Raw genomic sequence first — 21,144 nt, forward strand, 5'->3', positions numbered from 1 at the left:
CATCTTCTCCATATCTTAAAAATGTATCAAATGATTCACATTTAGTTAATTTCATTAATAAATCGAATTTTTACAAAAAAAAAAAAATTAGATTTATAACCTAAGGATACACTCTTAAGATAATTATGTTTATATTATTGATCAACTGTATCCGCATACGGTTCATTTAATAGTTTACAAGTTAGTTATAATCTTGAGATTATTATTTCATTTAGGAAAACCATAAAATTAAATAAATAATTTGTGAACAAATTTTTTTTTTTTTTTTCCAAATAATAGACCATTTAGTCATAAAACGTAAAATATAATTTTATCATAAAATGGTACTTTTTCAATTAATAAAAAACTAAAGTACAAATTGATCATTTAATATTTAAAAAAATTATTTTTATCAGTTACTATTTACCATTCCACATCTTATACTTAATGAAAAACTTCTCACATTCTATAAAAAAATTATAAATATAGGATATGAAAGTAAATAATGATTAATATATAACATTCTTTTTAATACTTAATACAATTTGACTGGATTACAATATTTTTTTAACAGTATGATATTGAAAGTCGAAAAAATCTGAAAAAAGTAAGGGTTGTAAGTAAACAAAGCTACTCGAGATGATGCTTCAATTTGAGTTCGGCTCAATTACTCTCTCTATTAAATAAATCGCGAGCAAATATAAAATTATGATCGATTATTAAACGGTACAATTCACACGAACACGAATGGCTTCGCATCTACTAAGTTTGAGGTTACGTTTGGTTATTAAATTATAACTTATTTTAATTTATTATTAATTTTTTTTTAAATTTTAATATAAAATATAATAAATAATTTAATTTTTTTTAATTTTAAAATAATAATAATATTAAAAAATAATATTATAACAATATTTTATCATTTCAACTCAGTTTAACATCCAAACGCAACCTTATAGTATCATCTCTCTACTCATAATAAGAATATATGCCTCGTTTAAATAGTAAAAATATTTCATCTCATCTTGTCTCATAATTATAACTTTTTAAAATTTTTATACAAAATATAATGAACAATATAACTTTATCAATTCCTAAAATAATAATAATATTTTAATAATATTTTATTCAACTTTTAACTTCGATCTCAACTAATCTTATCTCAATTTATTATCTAAAACGACATCATAATTATTAATACATGTATGTATAAAATTTATAAAAATATAAAAATTTTATGTGCTGCCATTTTTGTGTACTCTTTTGTATATTCTATTAATGTGATTGATTGTATTATTTTTTTAATATAAAATAATTATGTTGATCAATTATATCAATAAAATATATAAAGAATACGTAAAAATGATTGTATATATGATTACTTAAATAAATATATTAACATATTTAATAATCTTTAACGTACTAATAGCTGGCACATCATGTAAAAAATAATATCGAAATGAGAGTATTTCTGCATATAAAAAATACTGTCATCATGCAGAAATGCCGTAACCGACTGTTTGTATATGATATAGCCTACATGGTTTGTGAGGATTTCTATTCCTCACAAGAACTAGGAGCTGGTTTATACCTAGCTACGCACTGCCATTAAAATATTTCCTTCCTTAAAATGCCTTCTATATTCTCAAGTATTGTTGTATTGTTGCTAATATAATCTCAAAATTAAAATTGTTTTCAGAGGGGAGGCACTCCTGAAACTAGAAATGGAAGTACAGAAAGCTTTTCGTGAAGCTGGCCTGGAGTTTGCAAAACAGGTTTTTCTTTCTGCTTTTTATTAATAGCCCCTAATTCACGGTAAAAATATAATATGATCTTTTGGTGATAAATCAGATCCAGAGTTGCATTGAGTCTTTAGTGGAAATACCTTCACTTGCTTCTAATGTTGGTAATTACAATGTGAACTTCTATTTATCTTGTTTTACATTGACCAATTTGGCTATGCATGAGGAAGTTTCACCTGTTGGCTGCCTATACTAATATGGCAGAGGATCAAAGAGATACCCATGATTCTCTCTTTTTAACCTAACGTTGGTAGATTTTCGGACTTTAGTTATGCTTGAATCACTTGCACGCCTGTTGTTTGTCTATCACACTGCATGAACCACTTATCAAATTTATCGATAGAAATTTTCTTTATTGGAAAATGTCTCAATAGAAATAAAAGGGCAATTTGATTCGTATTTATTTCTCCCCACTGGCCTTTTAATTATAGTGTCTGGCCAGGTACTGGTTTCTTTACGGATTTGAGATGATTGGCACGAATGATACCAGAATACCTGTTTAATTGTTGGAAAGATGGAGTTCTAACATATCTGAGATTTTTTCCCCATTGATTTTAATTGCAAAATTGTGATTTTCTTGCTTAATAACTGTTTTGTTCAGGGTGTTCCCATAACGCAAGAATATTCATTGTTAGAAAACACCGCAAAAATTGAGGGCTGGCTAGCTAGATTCCCTGTGTTTGACTGGCTGGGTAGTAGAACATACGAAATGTCTGCAGTTGGTCTGCTTCCAGCAGCACTTGAGGTTACTGGCTCTTCAATTCAGAACTTAATGTAATTATCCTTTATGTATTATTGTTGTTCATAATCAATCTACAATCCAGGCAATTGACATAAGAGAAATGCTTGCCGCAATGCTGGTGCATCATTAATGGATGAGTCGAACAGAATCATGGTGGTAAGAAGTTTTCCTAGTCTTTCTTTTTTCTCATTGTCATATCTCGAAAATGCTGTTGTCTGTTTCACGAGGATAAAGAATTTTCTACATTGTTGTTTATGCTTTGTATTGGGCTTCTGACGGGATAGGATCAAAGGAATTTCATACTCTTTTTTTGATAATCGTGGGTGTAAAGGTATTTAATACCCTTAAGAATTGCATGATATCTGAACCATGTTGAATTTCAGCTTCTCTTATATTGGTTTTGCTTGTCTACCATTGTTTTTTCCTAGGATATGGCTGTTCTTCCTTACAAGGATAGTCTACTGTTGTTTAGTCGGTATTTGCAGCTGCTGGTCATGAAATCTCTTGGGAAGGAGTTTGACTTGGATGGTAATCAGGTATGTGCTACAAAGATTTGATTATTGGCTTTTGTTTGTGCAACTTAACTGGGTTGTGCAAGTTGAAGATCAATTCAAGTTCACTAGCGATAGTAGTTATTTAGATTGAAAAGGGTCTGGTTACTTCTTGGTGAGGGCTTCCACGGGTGAATCTGATTCTATTGAGCAAGTTTCCATTCAGATTAATGTATGCCTACTCTTGTTTTCCAAGAGCCGTTTTAATCACCCTGTCTACAATTAATCACCAGCATAATTATCATAATTGGGCCAAGCATTCCATAAAATTTTGTTTACCGATAAAAAAAAAGGGCCAAGCATAAACTTGAGAAGAGAATTCATGAGTTTGAATGTTGGACCAAGTGGTCAAATCCCTTGAAGATAAATGTTGCCTATATATCTATTTGTTTCTCGATATGGTTACTAAACTAAATTAGCATGTGCATAAGGTCAAACTTGAACCTAAGGCTCTGTTTAGAAACCATTCTCATGAATGCAGTGATTTCTGAAAACTGTTCTTGAGAGTGGTTTCCAAAATTGTTTTTACCAAAGCACAAACAACAGAAAAATCTGTTATACTGCATTTGGTTGCAAGACTCAGCTGAGCTCAACTGAGCTCAGTCGAACATCCAAACACTCAACTCTTAAATTACTAAACTCGTCTCAACTCAAAACCTACTTACACATATGACTCAAAACCTATTTCAACTTAACACATCTTTATACGTGGGACTTACGACATTTTTCAACTTTCTATAAAAAGTACTAAACTCATATTAACATCTAAACACACTTTAAACTCAGTTTAGATGAGCCCCACATAATTCCCTCCACTACTCAACTCACTACTATTTATAAAGAACTGAATTCAGCTCAACATCCAAATGCAGCCTTAATATTTTTTTTTTCAAAACTCTTTAAGAAAACCCCCACACCCTACCTATACATATACACACATATATATGTGGGTATAAGTACTTATCAAAACATATATATAAAAACAAAAACAAAAACTTGGGAGGTGGGAGCACTGAGGTGGAGGTGAGCTCCCCACCCTCCTCCTCTTGCACAGCTGCCACGTGAGTTGAGGTAGAGGGGGATCTCCCTCTGCCACCATGCGCAGTGGGCAAGAATCCCCCAGCCTCCATTTTTGACTATTCACAGATATATGCAATTTGTCTTTTTTTTTTTTTAAATATATATATTGTTATCTTCTATGATTTTTCATCTCATTCTCCCTAAGATTTTTTTTTCCCTCAATTTTCCTTAGTAAAAACATTTACAGAATACTCACTAACAGTCTAACACTCCCAAATGCTATGGTATAAAAACACCCCTAAGGCCTTAAAACACTTTTTAAGATGCTATAGTGCTTAAACATTCCAAAGCACTTGTTGACTTACCAAACGAACCCTAAGCTTCTGTAGCTCATGAAATAGGCCGTTTCATGTTTGTATAGAGGCAATGTTTCAACTTCCATCACATTGTTGGAAGGTCCCAACATTGTTGGCAACTGAGCATGGAGGACCTCTGTATATCGGAATATGGTTTTTCTCCAAGTTAATTTCTTGGATGTACTCTTCATCAAGATGCTTCAGATGTTCAAATTGTAGTGCGACTGAAAAATTGAATTTTTGATGTCACAGGTGAATCAAGGACCTACTGTCTATGGGAATAAAGGTAGCATTTATCAGCACGCATAAGTTTTTGTTTTTGTGTTTTAAGTCTATATGATATGCCCCATGATGTGGACTATGTTTAATCCCGATGCACCTCTTCTTTTCTGCAGTTATATTCAGCAACTGAGATAAGGTGTGCAGAACTTCTTTGTGATGTTCATTGAGGTGCATCGTGATAGACCCCCCCCCCCCCCCCCCCCCCCTCTCCTGCGGTCATGATTGGGAGCTTGAACATGGCGTCACATGTGTGACTACCTCTTTGGTATGCTGCAGGTTTGATCCAAATAGCACCAAGTCTAAAGATAGAAGTTCAGTTTTGTTGTGTTAGCTGATAAAGCGCTGTTACTTTTATGTCTTTTTAAACTGAACATACTGATTAAATTTCATATAGGGAACAAGGTCAGCGTTGTATGCTAATGACTGTGAAGCTTTCAGTCTGGAAGTGAGCATTGGAAGGTTGTGTTGTGGGTGTGTCATGCCTTGGGTACTTACGTATATTATCTGGGAGTTAATATATGCACATTGATCACTTAGGTATCTTTTGGATTTGAAGATGAGTTAAGAAGAGTTGAGATGGATTGTGAATAGTAATGAAATTTGTGAGTTAAAGTTGATGAATAATAATGAATAGTAGTGAGATGAGTTGAAATGAGTTGAGATGACTTACGAATACAAACTGGGCCTTAACCTGTTTGGCGTTGCTCTTTCTGATCTCTCTTTGTATCGTCTTGCTTTTAGTTGCCATCTCAGGTATTTTCTTCTTAGCCCTACGTGCTTACTCTTGTATACGTCCCATATATTCAGGTTTCACCTAGTCTTTTATTCATATTAATAAAATTCTTATGTATATAAAAAAATGTTATCTCAGGTGTGGAAGCTGGGAAAAAAGCAGAAGGAGAAGTAGAGCAATGCTACGTACAGTCTCCATTTGGAGACTGCATTGCAAGTCTAGTTAATTTTATCTTTAAATTTTTTTAAAATTGCAATAATATCCTTATTAAAATAGTACTTTCTTTCATTTAATGAAGGGCTTGCACATGCAATCCCCATTTCTTGGAGAAGTAAAAGCTCTTCAGAAGCGTGTTTTGGCAGTACTCAATGAGGCCAGGTACAATGTTAATTCTTCATGCAATCTAGGTCTTTATTGTTACTCCCATTTCTTAATCTTCTTATCTTTTTTTATATCAGGATTGAAATAGGAAGTCCTATGTAATCCTAAACATCTGTACTCAGTTATTAGCCTTGTATATATGGAGTCACCACTTCGCTGTATGTTGGGCATTTATGAAGAGATTGAAGTATTACAAGCTTACAATCAAAACCCTGGAGTCCTCTGGTGACTTGTGAATATATGACTGATGAAAGTGTCATAGTTTGGAGAATTGTTACTGATTACCATCAACATGTTTCTCTGTTTTCAGTTGCAAAGTGCCTGTGGAACCGCTGACTCTGGATGAAGCAGCTGAACGTTGCCATGCTCCCGAAGATGTAAATGCTACCTTGTATTCCCTTTTCAGGAAATGTCTCACAAACAACTAAAGGCTTCGCTGACACATTTTCTTTGTTCATCTTTCTCAGATCGAAATGATCTACAAGATTATTGCTCAAATGGCTGCAAATGATAGCGCACTTATCACTGGAGGCAGTTGTGGTTCGCCGCGGAGCATCAAAGTTTTCCTTGGGGAGTGCAATGCTGATGGGTTGTATGCTTAAATCACGGATGAAAAGCAATGTTAAATATATTATACTTGTGTTCGAATATCCCAACTTTACTGTAGTTTTGTTATTGTTGTATTGCACCACTTTATTGGAAGTGGGGATTTTTGTTGAAATAATTCAGAAATAATATTAAATCCGGGAATAATTCTTCTCATCAGTCATTATTTATTATCCTACATCTCACATTCTATAAAAAATATCCCACACTTTATAAAAAAAAACTGTCAATTATGAAGTGTGAAAATAAATAATAACTGATGCATAGCAAAATTTTAAGTCCGGAATCCTTGTGAGTGGAAATGTAACACTGAGCTAAATGGACACCAGCTTGGTTAAAAATCTAAGAATTTTGGCATTAGTGGACTCGAGTTGTGGGAATGCTGATTTCAACTTCTTGCACTCATTGTAACAGGGCCAATAGTCCACGCTTATGCTGGCCTATCATTTTCTTGTGTGGGCCAAGAATATCGGACTCTTGAGCCAGAGAATGCTGAAGAAGTAGACCAAATTGCGGAACATTATTCTATTTGAAGAACACAGCCACTTCGATAGAAGTGACCGTCGATCTTTAGCTCTACTGTTCTGCTCTGTGTATTTGTTTCTTTCCCCCTGCTTGTTTTATAGTTTGACAATTACTTAGCTGAGTTACCGTGGCTGACTGCATACGACGAGTCCGCCGGCCAATTCGAAAAGAGAGCGCTGTCCTTATCAAAGTTTTAACAGTAAAATGTGAACGTTATACAAATATTTTGTTATAATCTAAAGATTCTAAATTATAATCTTTCAATATTTATGATATTGAATTAGCATAATTCAAGTATTTATCATCCCTAATCTAAGAAAAATGATACACAACTCTGTTCGAAATTAAGGGTATTTTTGTAAAATAATTTATAAAAATAATATTATTTTATCAAATAATAATTTTATTTAAAAATCTTTATATCACACACTATCTACGTGATATAATTTGATTTACAAAATTTTTTATCTTATTTAATCATTATAATGTTTCTAAATTTTCTCGTAAAATAAAATAAACAATTCAATTTTTTCAAATTTTAAAATAAAAATAATATTAAAAAAATATATTCTAATAATTTTTTATTTAACTTTCAACTTTTCTCTTAAATCATCTAATCTCATATGTGAAAATAAACGAGACTTTAATAACACTATTTTTTTTATCAAAATATTATAAAAATAATTATACGTGTATTATTACCGATCTCTAAACATGTATTGTTTCATCTTTTACCAAAATGTTGGAGCAACATAAAATTAATAATAAAAAAAAATGAAAATTAATAGCTGTGGATGGAATGTTCAAATCAAATGTTTTCAAATAAAAAAATCCTTGCTGTTATAATATATATAATTATTAAGAATATGAAATGATTGTCGGCCGTCATCATGTCATGAAATAAAATTACGTGTCTGTCTGCTGAGTGAGCTTAGCAATGTAGGCAGGATAGGTGTAACAAACAAACAAACAAACATACAAACGACGACCAGCAAGAAAAGTATGGGCCAAGTGGGACCCACTACTCATGTGACTGTTGAGGTTTTTCTATTTTCGAGTGTCGAGTAGGCGGGAATTTAGAGTTAAAAGGTGTCCCCACTGCAACGTTCGACTTGTTTCAACATTTTTTAAATGAATAGAACGGAACGGAGCTTCTATTTGCACGTCAACTGCCCGTTATTTTTTTTTTTTTTGCCTTCATGTGCCGCTTTTATGTTCCCTTTCTGGCCCTTTGTTTAGGAATTTCCGTTTCTTTTTCTTTATTTTTCGGAACGAACGGCGACGTTTTAGTGATTTCGTGGGTAATACGACGGGGTTTTAGATGGGAAAATTTTCTGGGTCCGACATCCTAGTGAGATTATAATTTGAATTTGGTAACGTGGAATCTACCCCAAAAAAAAAAAAAAAACAGGTACTACAAAAATAAAACTGAACAAACGAAGAAACTATAATGGAGTGAGACACAATCCACCATTCCACCTAGATTTGCAGAGAGCTTTGTGTGACTTTCTCTCACAGCCGAGCAAGGAAAGCTTTTGGGCCAAGCTACAAAACCATTTCGATTTCTCAAATCTCGCACCCTCTTGTTAAATATTTTGACTTTGATCTCTCTCCCTCTCTCTAAAATCTTTTTCTTTCTCTTGACATTACTCTTTGTTGAGCTCCGACCGAGATAAGTTCGATTCTTATGTGAGTTCCTCTTTGTTTTGAGGACTGTAATCTTCGTACTTGTCGCATCTGAGTTCTTTGTTTAGTTTTTTTTTTTTTTTTTTTTTCATAAAAATTTATCTTTTGTTGGGTGTAAAAGGTAGTTAAGATTTGATTGTGAGCGCAGGTGAGGTGACGAAGACAGAGTCTTAGCAATCATGTTCACGGAGGGTCTTGATAAAAATGGGCGTCGATGGGTTACAGAGGTCAGCTTCACTAACTCAATTCCAACTTTTTTTTTTTTTTCCCCTTTTCTGTGAATGCTTCTCTTTAGTTTTCTTAGTAAGTGTTTTGCGTTTTCATTCTGTGTTGTGATCTGGGCATGTTTTAGTTGGTTGTATCATTTGTTTTTCCAAAGTCACAATTAAAAAAAAAAATTTGAATTTCTGGCCTCTGTTTCTCATCAGAAAGAAGTCCCATTCTCCAACTCCAATCTGATACCTCGGATAGATCCCATTACCAACATTCGCATTGGTGGCGGCAGGGGATTTGGACTGCCCCCTCCAGCAAAGTTTAGAAGCGGGCATTTGCCCTCAAATGCCATTCCGGTGTCTACAGCTATACTGGGTGATGTAGACGGGAGCGAGTCTAATTCTGACCATGATATGAGCACTGGTTCAGAGGAGGAGGTTTATGAGAGCCGATATTCCCTTGAATCGTCGCCACAAGACGAAAGGGTTCCCAGTGGTACTATTGCTCATAGAAACGGGAACCCAGAGCAGAGGCCGCCGCACTATGCTAGTGATTATATGTACTCTGATGTCAGTTCGTCAATGGAAACAGTGGTAAGGAGACATGGGCATGTGGCGGAGAGAATGAGAGGAAATGGGAGGTACCTGGTTGGGAAGTATGGCTATACAGAGGATGAGTCATCGGATTCTGCTGCTAGCTCGGAATTTTCAACTACCCAAGTGGGAAGTGTCAACGGTGCTGTGCCTCACACTAGAGCTTACGTTTCTGAGGGATATGCTTCAAGCGTGGCATCACGGGTGAATGTGGAAAGTGCAACCAGAAAGGTTTGTAACAATTCAAGTGTACTTTTCAGCCTTTTCTTTTGCGATTGGTTTCAATTACATATCAATTTTATTTTTCTTTTGCGTTGGATTATATCTAACATGTGGATTTTGCCTAAATTCTGAGAATAGGAGCCCAATGCATTCCTATCTGTGTTGAAACATTGAGCACTCTCACTGGGCATCGTGGCACCCAAGACTTCACTTCAGGATTGAGAACTATAACTGCAAAAGTTAATTGGAACCTTTTCTCCCATAAGTTGTCTTTGTCAGCATCAAATATTAATGTAGAAATAGATATAAGCTTGCAGCAATTTCAGTAATTTCAGGCGTATTCTATTTATAGACAATAATTTCAGGCATATTCAAAATTACCGAATGATCTGCTTGTTTTCCAAACACCTAGTACTACAATTGGGTGTTTTTTTTTGGATGGCCAAGGAATTTGACTGGTATTTGAGCTAGAGCTCTTTCGCCATTGATCAAAAATAATTTTCTGACATTGTTTAAAATTGATTTTCTTACATTTTGTGTACCTGGATTGTGCCTTTTGACTATTGTAAACCAGTGAAGATAACCAGGACTGAATGGTCAGATGACGCCTGCTGATTTTCCATGCAAGCAATATTAATTTAGGGTACTGTATGCCTACCAATTTGATTTGCTGGTCACCCGCCGGAGGGGGGGGGGGGGGGTGGATTGTTGAGTGTGTCTAGTGAGGTCTAGTGACTCTTTCAAGCAATGCCGGGGTGGACCACAAAGCAATTTACCCTCTTTTACTACATTAATATTTGTACCATATTTACCTATCAATGACTCGTGTATTTCCAAGATTTTCTATATTATGACATAAATTTATGCTGGAATGTTACTCCCATGAACTGGGATGAGAAAGTTCGGAAGTTTAATTGTTTCCTTTATTAGCACTACTATGACATTTGGAAAATATCTTGTTAATATGTGTTCTTGGCATGTTTGGCATGCATTCTTTCTGTCAAGTGAATCTTATTTATTGTCTTTGATCGAGAAACCTGCAGAATGAAAAGTTCTCCGATGATGATGATGACGTCCCCAGTGCACCACCTATTTGTGGTTCTGCTCAAGAAATTAATCAAGGTACTGAGAGAAGTCCAGTATCAACCAAAAATGATCGAAATACATTAAAAACCACATCCAGTGCTAAGCCGGAGAACAATTCTGGAAATAGGAATCCTGAGAAATTTGTAAGGTTTGTGTGATCCTCATAGGGTTATTTTTTTGGCAAAAGTCATATGCATATTACACTCTCTGTTGTTTAACACATGAACACTCGAGTTTTTGTCATAAATTTGGAAAATATAATCATTTTTTTATGTTATGTTTCAATAGAACTACAGCCACTTCTGAAGAAGGTGCACCTTCAGGTTTATATCCAGCTCGCCTCCCAACATTTCATGCAAGGTATGTCTATCCAACACTGCAATTATAGATAATTTTGGTGGGAAAAAACTATTTGCAAGCCTGCTTTTTCACACACTTAACACGCTACTTAAGTGGGTCCCACGATGATAAAAAAAAAAAGTATTGGTGTTTAACCTTTTTATAACTATAATGGGTCCCGTAACAAGCAGTATATTAACAGACTAGGCTTGCAAGTAGCAAAACTCTTTTGGTGGTAAATCAATTGTTTCATTATTGTTCTTATTTGATTTGTAAATCAAAATCCAGTGCTCTAGGACCATGGCATGCTGTGATTGCGTATGATGCATGTGTGCGACTTTGTCTTCATGCATGGGCAATGGAGTGCATGGAAGCTCCGATGTTCTTGGAAAGTGAATGTGCTCTATTACGTGATGCTTTTGGGTGGGTTCAACCTCTTCTTCCTGTTGTCCATCTATAATGCTATAGATTCATGCTGCTTTTTTTTTTTTTTTTTTGTTTAATGTTGTTGTTCTATCTTGTGGTTTTGGAAGTGGAAGTAACGCTTAGGGAATTACAGAGAGATTGTGAAATCAGAAGGCATAGGCCCTGTTTGATTACACATAATTTTTCCATTCTTTTTTCAAATCAAACCACATCTTAAAATCTAAAAATATATATATATATATATTTCAAATTTTCATCCAATACCCAAACACAAAAATCAATGCAATTACTTTTACAAACTCAAAAACAAAAATACTCTTTTAAAAAATTATCTTCAAACAACTTTTCAACTCCACCTATCCACTTTCACAAACTCCAATACAAAAATTATTTTAGAAAAATTAGTCAAAATTTTCTCTCTTTCCCAAAACCCAAAAACATGTATCTAAAAAAAATTCTCAATTTTTCATAACCATACATACCCATAGATGCTGGAGGAATTTATGTGATAGAGAAGAGATGGAAAATTATATCTTAATTATATGTGATAAGCCATATCCTATATGTTTCTGGCAAACAAAAAGAATCTTGCTTTGCAGTTTCATCACATAAGGAACTATATTTGGAATTTCTATTCATTCTTATGCATGAAGTTAATTGGCTCCAGCCGTCTTCTGCATCATGGTTTTTCTTGCATCTAATTGCACCAAGTTAATTGCATTTTCTTATTGGCGGATTAGTAATATAATTTAACGTATCTCAAAATCTTAACCCTACTTGCTTGGGCCAGCTTTTTTTAGTTTTACATAATTCCATTAGTACAAAAACATTACTAGATATGATTAATCTGGAGTAGTTATTACTTTTGAATACTTCCCATGCACTTAGGTTGCACCTCTCTGCACTTTGAATAAAATTTTTGCATTAACTATCTAAACATAGTTGGGAATTTGTTATTTACTCCTCAGAAATGCAACGAAGCCTGTCTAGATTATTCTTATGTTATAAGACAGTACTCTGTCCTTCAGAACGTACGTATTTGAAATCACTGGATTGAAGTAAGTAGGCAAAAGGTGCTGTCCTATTCTAATTAGCTAATGTCTTGCTTTAGCCAGATTTGAAAACTATCTGGCAATTGAGATTTATTTCTGATAAGCAGCAGGTTAAAAATTTAAGTCACTCTAGAAGTAAATTAATGTAGGAATAGTCCATAGAAATCTGTGTATTTTATAGCCAATAGGTGGATAAGGTTTCCAAATTAAGAACTATAACTCACAGAAGTTAGCATTTGTACTTCAAGGTTTTGGGAATTCAATAAAGCTAATATTTAGCTGCTTCACCCAATAAAATATGTTATTGGGTGAAGCAATAACAAATATATTTGTTGCATCTCACACATCAGTACTATATTTGTTTTTTCCTTCCCATTGAAAGATCCTTGATGTTTTGCAGATCGGGAAAACTTTATGCGTGGATACCTCCTTACATACAACATTTTGTTGGTTCTTTTGGACGTTTTATGCTTATTATAACATAATATATTTGCAGATTACGGAAAGTGCTATTACAATCAGAAGATGAACTATTAGTGAAGCACACTTCAGAGCTTGTCAGTGAGGGGGTTGCTCCAAAGCCTAAGAAAATTATTGGCAAGATGAGGGTGCAAGGTAGGTTTTTAACCTAAGCTCTGGCAGTCTCATTGTTCAAGTGCTTAGGAAGGGGACTATCCTAACATCATACTGATTGTGCAGTGCGTAAAGTGAAAATGGCCTTGGACCCACCTACTGGCTGTAGTATCTCGTCTTTTAGGCCACCAGCAATCAGACTGGAGTCCCTTCAATGTCACTGTTCTAGTTTGCAGTCAACAATCACTTCTGGATGGCATGCTGTAAGAAAGATTCGTGTTGCACCACGTCTTCCTGCAAATGGCTCATTTTCACGTCAGAGCTTGGCATATGTGCATGCCAGTACACGGTATATAAAACAGGTGTCTGGACTCCTCAAAAATGGTGTAACTACCCTACGCAACAGCCCCTCGTCATATGAAGCTGTGCAAGGTACGCAAAAGTTGCAAACCATATTGGCATATCAATGTTAAGAAACCACAATGTAAGAACATAGGACCATACAAAAAATTGCATGCTCTGATTTCCCCCATCTGGCTGGACTAAACAAGATCAATGACAATTTTGCTCTGCATCTCCAAATTGCTGCAAGCCATTAGCGATTGGAACTGCGATGACTGTGATGTTCAGACCTTATACTCATAGCACCACACAATATTTTACCTGGTCAATTCTCTGTTCTTTTTGTTCTCAATCGTAAGCTTAAAAGTTTTTCCTCTTCACTTGCAAATGTCGTCAGAAACATACTCTTGTCTGTTAAGGCTGAAAAGTTCACCTGATGATGATGCAATTCGAATGCAACCTGGATCCGGTGATACCCATGTCTTGTATGTTCTCTTCCCATATTTATTCTATGTATTTCTAAATTTACTTGAGAATATACTTATCAAAACAAAAGATTGCTTGAAAATGACACACAACCCTACAGCTTTCCAGATAGTATAGGAGATGACCTACTACTTGAAATCCAAGATTCCAAGGGGAAGCAGTTTGGCCGTGTCCTTGTTCAAGTGGCTACTATTGCTGATGATCCAGTAATATTTCTTCGCCCTTCAATTAGCTTTAAGCATAGATTTTGTTCTGGTAGAATGCTGATATTAAAGTTGACTGCAGGCTGACAGGCTACGCTGGTGGTCTGTTTATTGCGAGCCAGAACATGAAGTTGTTGGCAAGATACAGCTGTATATAAACTACTCAACTAGTTCAGATGATAATAGTCATCCAAAGGTTAGTGACTCTATACTGGATTATCTTCAGATGTGTTAGCCACATCAAGAGTTACTTATAAGCAGTAGTTTCATATTTCAATAATAGTGAGATTTGTTTATCTGATGCACCCCAAATTCTTAAATGATTTTTATATAATTTATAATCATCGCTGTGTTCCCAATATAGTAGATGATTGAAAGATCAGGATGTGAGACATCCTACTTATATAGTTAGATATGACCTTTTGATCTATTATTGCAACAATTCGGGGCGTTAGCAAGGGGCTGTAGTATTGGTCTCAATTTTTCTGTCGCGTCTTTATCTAGAGAACCTGATGGGTTACCCTCTTATAAGATTATTACAGATTGTTATGCTAAAAGTTGTTGATTTTTTTTCTTTTTTTGGAAAAAATAGAACTTCAAAGATTGCTTTTAATTAAAAATACTGCCCACCCCCTGTACTAAAGAAAAAAGAAAAAAAAGGAAGTGGGAACCTGGATTTTTCATTTTATGTCATGGCTTATGAATAGCTTAATGATAATATATGTTTCTCCTTTGGTCCCAGTGTGGCTCTGTTGCAGAAACAGTCGCATATGATCTAGTTTTAGAGGTTGCTATGAAGGTTCAGAATTTTCAACAAAGAAACCTATTGTTGCACGGTCCATGGAAATGGCTCTCAACAGAGTTTGCCTCATACTACGGGGTTTCTGATGTATACACCAAGCTGAGGTAATTGGATGCTAATGCTAATTGCTTCTTGCTACTGAAATCACTAGGTTGTCTAATATAATAAGCTATCGAACCTGTTTTTCTTCTTAGGCTGTTTATGTTGGTTGATGTTTCAATCTGCAATATCCACAGGTATCTTTCTTATGTCATGGATGTTGCTACACCAACAGCTGACTGTCTCACATTGGTGCATGACTTGTTAATGCCAGTTGTTATGAAAGGCCACAGCAAGAACACATTGAGTCATCAAGAGGTGCAAATCTAACTTTCCAGCTTGAATAATGTAAAAATTGTTTCGTAATGTTCTTATATGGTTCTTGTTGTTATTGTATTGCGTTGGTTACATTTTACTTTCTTCTAGTTGCTTTTGTATTATGCTGGTATTTTTTTGTTTATAGTACTTTGCTGGATTCTGGTATCTTCTAACACAAATTTGCATAAATTCTGGTTGTTTCATCAGAATCGAATCTTAGGAGAAACTAAGGACCAAATTGAACAGATACTCGCATTAGTTTTTGAGAACTACAAATCACTTGATGAATCCTTGCCCTCGGGTATCATGGAGGTTTTCAAGCCTGCAACTGGGCTTGCAGCACCTGTGCTGGAACCAGCTGTTAAATTATATACACTTCTTCACGACATCCTATCTCCTGAGGCTCAAACAATGTTATGCCATTATTTCCAGGTCTGAGAGTGAAACATTTTTTGTTCTGATGCTTGATTGAGTTGTACATGTATCTGTTTTAATCGAAGTTAGTTTCTCCCCAGGTTGCAGCAAAGAAGAGATCAAGAAGGCTTTTGACTGAAACAGATGAATATGTTGCCAACAACGGTGAAGGTGGTTTGATGGACAGTGTTACCATGTCTACTGCTTACCGGAAGATGATATCACTGTGCATGAACATTAGGAATGAGATTTTTACTGATATTGAGATCCATAATCAAGATATACTTCCTAGGTATGTTTCAAGCAGTCATCTGAATACTCAGTAATTTATTTTTTTGATAAGTAAATACTCAGTAATTTATAGTTCTCTATCTTTTTTTTTTTTTTTTGCAAAAAAAAAGGTCAATTTTATTCAAATGTGCAAAGGGGGGTGCAACCCAAGTCAAAGGGTGTATACAAAAGAAAGCACCCAACTAGGAATACAAAGTGAGGAAACAAAGAGGTGTGTATAAAAAGGGGATAGCTGGAAAGGCCAGGATAATTCTGAGCCTACATCCAGACAAAAAGATTTAGGGTGCGTTTGGTTACCAAACTCACCTCAACTCATCTCAACTCATCATTATAACTTTTTCAAATCCCAATACAAAATATAATAAACAATTCAACTTTTTCAAATTTCAAAATAATAATAATATTAAAAAATAATATTCTAACAATATTTTATCATCACAACTTAACTCAACTCAACTCACTTCAACATCCACACACACCCTTAATAGACCTAAGATCATCTGCCGTTCTCTCACAAGCTTCAAAACTCCTAGCATTATGTTCATTCCACACGCACCACAACTCCATGAGGCATAATGGAACCATACATGAAGCTTCCTCGCTGTAATGAACAACATTTTGACGACTTCAACATGCCAACAAGGTAACAACTCTACAACCCTCAGAGGGATCACCCAATCAACACCAAAATGATGGAGTCTTGAGGTCCATAATTCCTAGCAACGCAATGCAGCAACAAAAGATCAGTTTATTCCCCCACTTTTCGTACACATTCAACACCAATCCATTACTAAAATTCCCCTCCTTCTCAACTTATCTATAGTAAGGATTTTCTCCAATGTTGTAGGCCACCCTCAAACGAGATGTGTTCTCCCAACAACCTTTCCAAGTTAAGGGAGTGCCTGTAAGCGTAACAAAAATTATGACCTCAAACTTCCTTCTTTTAGATGGGACCCACCACATCTTAACCTCTCCATTGTCTCCTAAGCTAATAAAAGAGTGCATATGGTTGAAAGGAAACATCTCTAATTTGCAATCATATGCTAATATAATAAAAGGGATATTTCATTGTCTAGAGTTGTTGGAAAGTTTGACCTTTATTGTCTTTAGGGTGATGTTCGGTAACTGAAAATTTCTTTAATTTTTTAGAATTATTGAAAAAATCTTGAGACGCATTTTGTATTAGGTTTTGTGAAATTGGCTAGGTAGGATGAGAAATTGTTTAGATAAGAAAAAATTGAGACGTATTTTGTATGGTGGTTTGTGGAAGTGGGCAGGTAGGATTAAAAAGTTATTTGAATAGATTTCTATGAGTTGGTTTTTTGGGGTTTTTGTGTTGAAAATTATTTAGGTTTTTTATGGAGATTTAGGCAAATTAATTGATGATTTTTTAGTGAGAAATAGAAAAATCTTTGGTATTTAAAGATGTTTGGTTTGAAGTAAAAATTAAAAATTCTGAAAATCCTAACTAGAACATTTTGAGATCATCAGCAACATGAAACCTCCATTGAAGAGGGCAAACAACTTGACATATAAATTGTCCTCATTTCTTACCTTCTGATGTTAAAAATAAACATTATCCACTTTATTGCATTTAATGTATTATATAGGCCCCTCGTATACTACTTGTGTACTTGCACTACGCTATTTTTGCGTTTCTTGATAAAATTTCGATTACTTATCAAATATGATACATACATACGGTAGACCTGTAAGCTCTCTTTTATTTTTATGTCGTAGAGAGTTTTGAATGTGGTAGGATATGTTGATTAATATGATTTGGGAACACCTCTTGGCTGGGGAATCATCCTTAAGTTCATAGTATTACATGCTTGTTCTTAATTTTCATGTTGCTTATCTACTTGTGGTTCTTACTTAGTGGTTTGTCTGCCAAGCTCATGTCAAACAAATAGAACCCTAATATTTTGAATTTCTTTTGTGCAGTTTTATAGACCTTCCAAATCTGTCTTCATCCATCTACAGCACAGAGCTTTGCAACAGATTGCGTGCTTTCCTCATTGCTTGCCCCCCCACGGGCCCTTCGCCTCCTGTAGCAGAACTTGTTATTGCTACAGCAGATTTTCAAAGGGATGTCGCCAGCTGGAACATCAGGTATTGTTATTTCTTCTGCATTATAATTATGGCACAGAAAGAGTAGGGGGAAACCTCTATTCTCAGAGTAATTCTTACTTTGCATCGCTCTAACACAATTATATGCTTTTTCGCAGCCCTGTCAAAGGTGGAGTTGATGCAAAAGAATTGTTCCACTTGTATATTTTGGTGTGGATACAAGATAAACGGTTATCATTGCTTGAGTCATGCAAATTAGATAAGGTACATATATTAAACAGTGGTATTACTACAGGCTATTATTTTCGTATGTTTGCCGAATCTTTTTTGGTGTTTTTGCTAAATTGCGTGGAACTAGAATAATTTTGATATATCTTCTTCGGAGGGGAAATATGTCAGTTGGAGGCCTATTTTGAGAGTTGTTTCTTTGGAAAATTCTTCAATCTTAAATGTTATTGCACATGACAAGTTATAATCTCCACATGTAACGGCTGACTGAGAATTATGTACTTGCAGGTAAAATGGTCGGGAGTGAGGACCCAACATTCTACTACTCCTTTTGTTGATGACATGTATGACCGACTGAGAGAAACATTAAGTGACTATGAGATCATCATATGCCGATGGCCAGAATATGTTTTTGGCTTGGAGAATGTATGTCCAGTTGTCTTTCTCATCTCTCAATCTTTATTTTCTTATTTGGTATCTGATATCACCATCATTTTATTTATATAATTTTTTTTATAGGTAAGTTTTCTTTGTATAATCTAATGTGATGTTTTCTCTAAATTATAAGATCTGGTTGAGTTATAACTTCAATTTAATTTTATGTATTATATTTTGCTGACCATTGTCTAAACACCAGTAACCAGCCTTCAGCCTTGCTTCTTGATTGTCAACTTATATAAAGAAAACAAGGTTAAGGGCATGTATAGACTCTTTCACTCTATTTTTTTTTTTTTTTTTGGGGCGTGGGGTATAGGTACCAATTGCCTGTTGCCTTTTTGTAGAACTAGAAGTAGAAGTTGAAAGCATGATTGTATTGTCGTTCAATATGTTAAAAATAAAATCTCAAAATTATAGACACTGAACTTATTGGATTTTGTTTTTTGGACTATTTTCCCCATAAGGCTATTGCCGATGTTGAAAAGGCTATAGTGGAAGCTTTAGACAAGCAATATGCAGATGTCTTATCACCGTTGAAGGAGCATATGGCACCCAAGAAATTTGGCCTGAAGTACGTTCAGAAACTTGCCAAACGTTCCGTTTGCCCCTATACTGTTCCTGACGAGGTCGGTTGTAACTTTTCAAATGTGTAATATTCCTTTTCCCAAGTGTATTTCTTTTGGTTTGAATCTGGTGTTGCTTTTCAGCTGGGAATTGTACTGAATTCCATGAAGAGGTTGCTCGATATCTTGCGCCCAAAGTTAGAAGCTCAGTTCAAGTCATGGGGTTCTTGCATCCCTAATGGTGGAAACTCAGTTCCTGGAGAGCGTCTTAGTGAAGTAACAGTAATGCTGAGAGCCAAATTCAGAAATTATCTGCAAGCAGTTGTGGAGAAACTTGCAGAGAATGTGGGTATCATCCAGAAATTCCACATTTTTTGTTTGGATTTTAAGCGATTTGCTATGGTGTAGAATTGAGATGAAATGTATTTCTTATGAAACAGTTATTTGCTTCTTTCTTTTTGTTGTGTTAGTCAAAGTTACAGAATGCTACAAAACTGAAAAAGATTCTTCAAGATTCAAAGGAGACTGTGGTGGAATCTGATGTACGGGGTAGAATGCAGCCACTTAAAGAGCAGTTGACAAATACAATAAATCACCTTCATACCATCTTTGAGACTCATGTTTTCATTTCACTCTGTCGCGGTTACTGGGACCGGCTGGGGCAGGTAAATTCATTGCACCTGTACCTTAGTAACGGACTACATTCCAGATTCAGATTCGAAGCTAATCTTCTCTGCATATTATGTTCTATTTCCTGTGTCACAGGATGTTCTAAGTTTCTTGGAGAACAGGAAAGAGAACAGGTCATGGTATAAAGGTTCACGGATTGCAGTTACTGTAAGTAATAGCATAGCAACTTTAAACCAATGATTTTAGCTTCATCAGTACTGGTCCCTGCTTGAGTTTGCTAGTAATTTAGTTTATTAAAAAGTTGGTTCTAGAATGCGAAAAGTTTCGGTTTGTTTGTGATGTCATGACGGTTAGCCAGAGGTTTTCCATTTCTTTTTGTTCCATTCTACATTCTTCCTGTACTTTCCCTTCTCATATTTGGCATTTCAATGCCTTGCAGATTTTGGATGATACCTTTGCCTCACAAATGCAGCAGCTACTTGGAAATACAGTTCAAGAGAAAGACCTGGAGCCGCCTAGATCTATCATGGAAGTCCGTTCAATTCTTTGCAAGGATGTTCCCAATCACAAGGACAACACATATTACTATTAATCCCATGTTAGTATGTAAATCTGACTCAAAGAAGGGAAACATATCAATTAAAAAAGCACAGGGGCTCAACAGCTCAAGTAATCTTGGAGATACAAGATGTTGGGTAGATAATCCCAATTGGCCCGCAGAAAACGACATGGATGATGAGTCGTTTTTGTCATCTAGATGCATATGTATAGAGTCTCACACCTGCTGAGTTTGCTAATTTGAGGGAGCAAGCAACCTGGCTGCTCCAGAATCATCAGTCTGCTCTGTTTTGAGGGCTCCCTTTTTGTCTAATTACTTTTTCCATATTAAATCCTCAACCTTCTTTTTTGACATGTAATCTCCATATATGGTATAGTGGTTTCTTCTTCCTTAATATTGATGAACTATGTTTTAGTTTTACACATGCTACTATGGTCTCATTCACGTTCCACGTGACAATTGTACAACTTTGTTTTTCACTCATTTGAAAGCATATCTTAATCAGGATTACAAAAATTCAATAGTTTAGGGTGTTTCTTTCCATATTCTAGTGGTTATAAAATGGAAATCCATTGATAACGACATCAACCCAAC

At 35.1% G+C, this 21,144-nt stretch overlaps 2 protein-coding genes across 4 annotated transcripts; both read left to right on the forward strand.

Annotated features, from left to right (window-relative positions):
• Positions 1 to 1,547: 1,547 nt before the first annotated feature.
• Positions 1,548 to 5,120, forward strand: LOC121263207 (glucose-6-phosphate isomerase 1, chloroplastic-like). The gene is made up of 8 exons (XM_041166041.1): positions 1,548 to 1,754; positions 2,383 to 2,423; positions 2,487 to 2,526; positions 2,606 to 2,679; positions 2,767 to 2,815; positions 2,952 to 3,059; positions 4,703 to 4,736; positions 4,846 to 5,120. Exons 4-8 carry the CDS (start codon positions 2,657 to 2,659, stop codon positions 4,860 to 4,862), a joined length of 231 nt encoding a protein of 76 aa, XP_041021975.1. The 5' UTR covers positions 1,548 to 1,754; positions 2,383 to 2,423; positions 2,487 to 2,526; positions 2,606 to 2,656; the 3' UTR covers positions 4,863 to 5,120.
• Positions 5,121 to 5,790: 670 nt separating this feature from the next.
• LOC121262803 lies at positions 5,791 to 20,970 on the forward strand. Of its 3 annotated transcripts, XM_041165411.1 has the most exons (25): positions 5,791 to 5,843; positions 6,157 to 6,223; positions 6,314 to 6,431; positions 8,812 to 8,890; positions 9,092 to 9,700; positions 10,735 to 10,925; positions 11,066 to 11,137; positions 11,405 to 11,539; positions 13,091 to 13,209; positions 13,294 to 13,599; positions 13,907 to 13,994; positions 14,096 to 14,201; positions 14,278 to 14,394; positions 14,941 to 15,104; positions 15,237 to 15,357; positions 15,565 to 15,789; positions 15,873 to 16,063; positions 18,007 to 18,174; positions 18,291 to 18,396; positions 18,649 to 18,786; positions 19,263 to 19,424; positions 19,506 to 19,706; positions 19,832 to 20,026; positions 20,127 to 20,198; positions 20,431 to 20,970. In XM_041165411.1, exons 4-25 carry the CDS (start codon positions 8,843 to 8,845, stop codon positions 20,581 to 20,583), a joined length of 3,687 nt encoding a protein of 1,228 aa, XP_041021345.1. In that variant the 5' UTR covers positions 5,791 to 5,843; positions 6,157 to 6,223; positions 6,314 to 6,431; positions 8,812 to 8,842; the 3' UTR covers positions 20,584 to 20,970. The 3 variants fall into 3 exon arrangements, with proteins under 3 accessions (XP_041021345.1, XP_041021344.1, XP_041021346.1); XM_041165410.1 differs by lacking the exons at positions 5,791 to 5,843; positions 6,157 to 6,223; positions 6,314 to 6,431 and adding exons at positions 8,393 to 8,567; positions 8,602 to 8,666; XM_041165412.1 differs by lacking the exons at positions 5,791 to 5,843; positions 6,157 to 6,223; positions 6,314 to 6,431 and adding exons at positions 8,393 to 8,567; positions 8,602 to 8,666 and having other exon boundaries at positions 14,281 to 14,394.
• Positions 20,971 to 21,144: the final 174 nt, after the last annotated feature.

This window comes from Juglans microcarpa x Juglans regia, chromosome 4S, assembly GCF_004785595.1.
Source record: "Juglans microcarpa x Juglans regia isolate MS1-56 chromosome 4S, Jm3101_v1.0, whole genome shotgun sequence".
Lineage (NCBI taxonomy): Eukaryota > Viridiplantae > Streptophyta > Magnoliopsida > Fagales > Juglandaceae > Juglans > Juglans microcarpa x Juglans regia.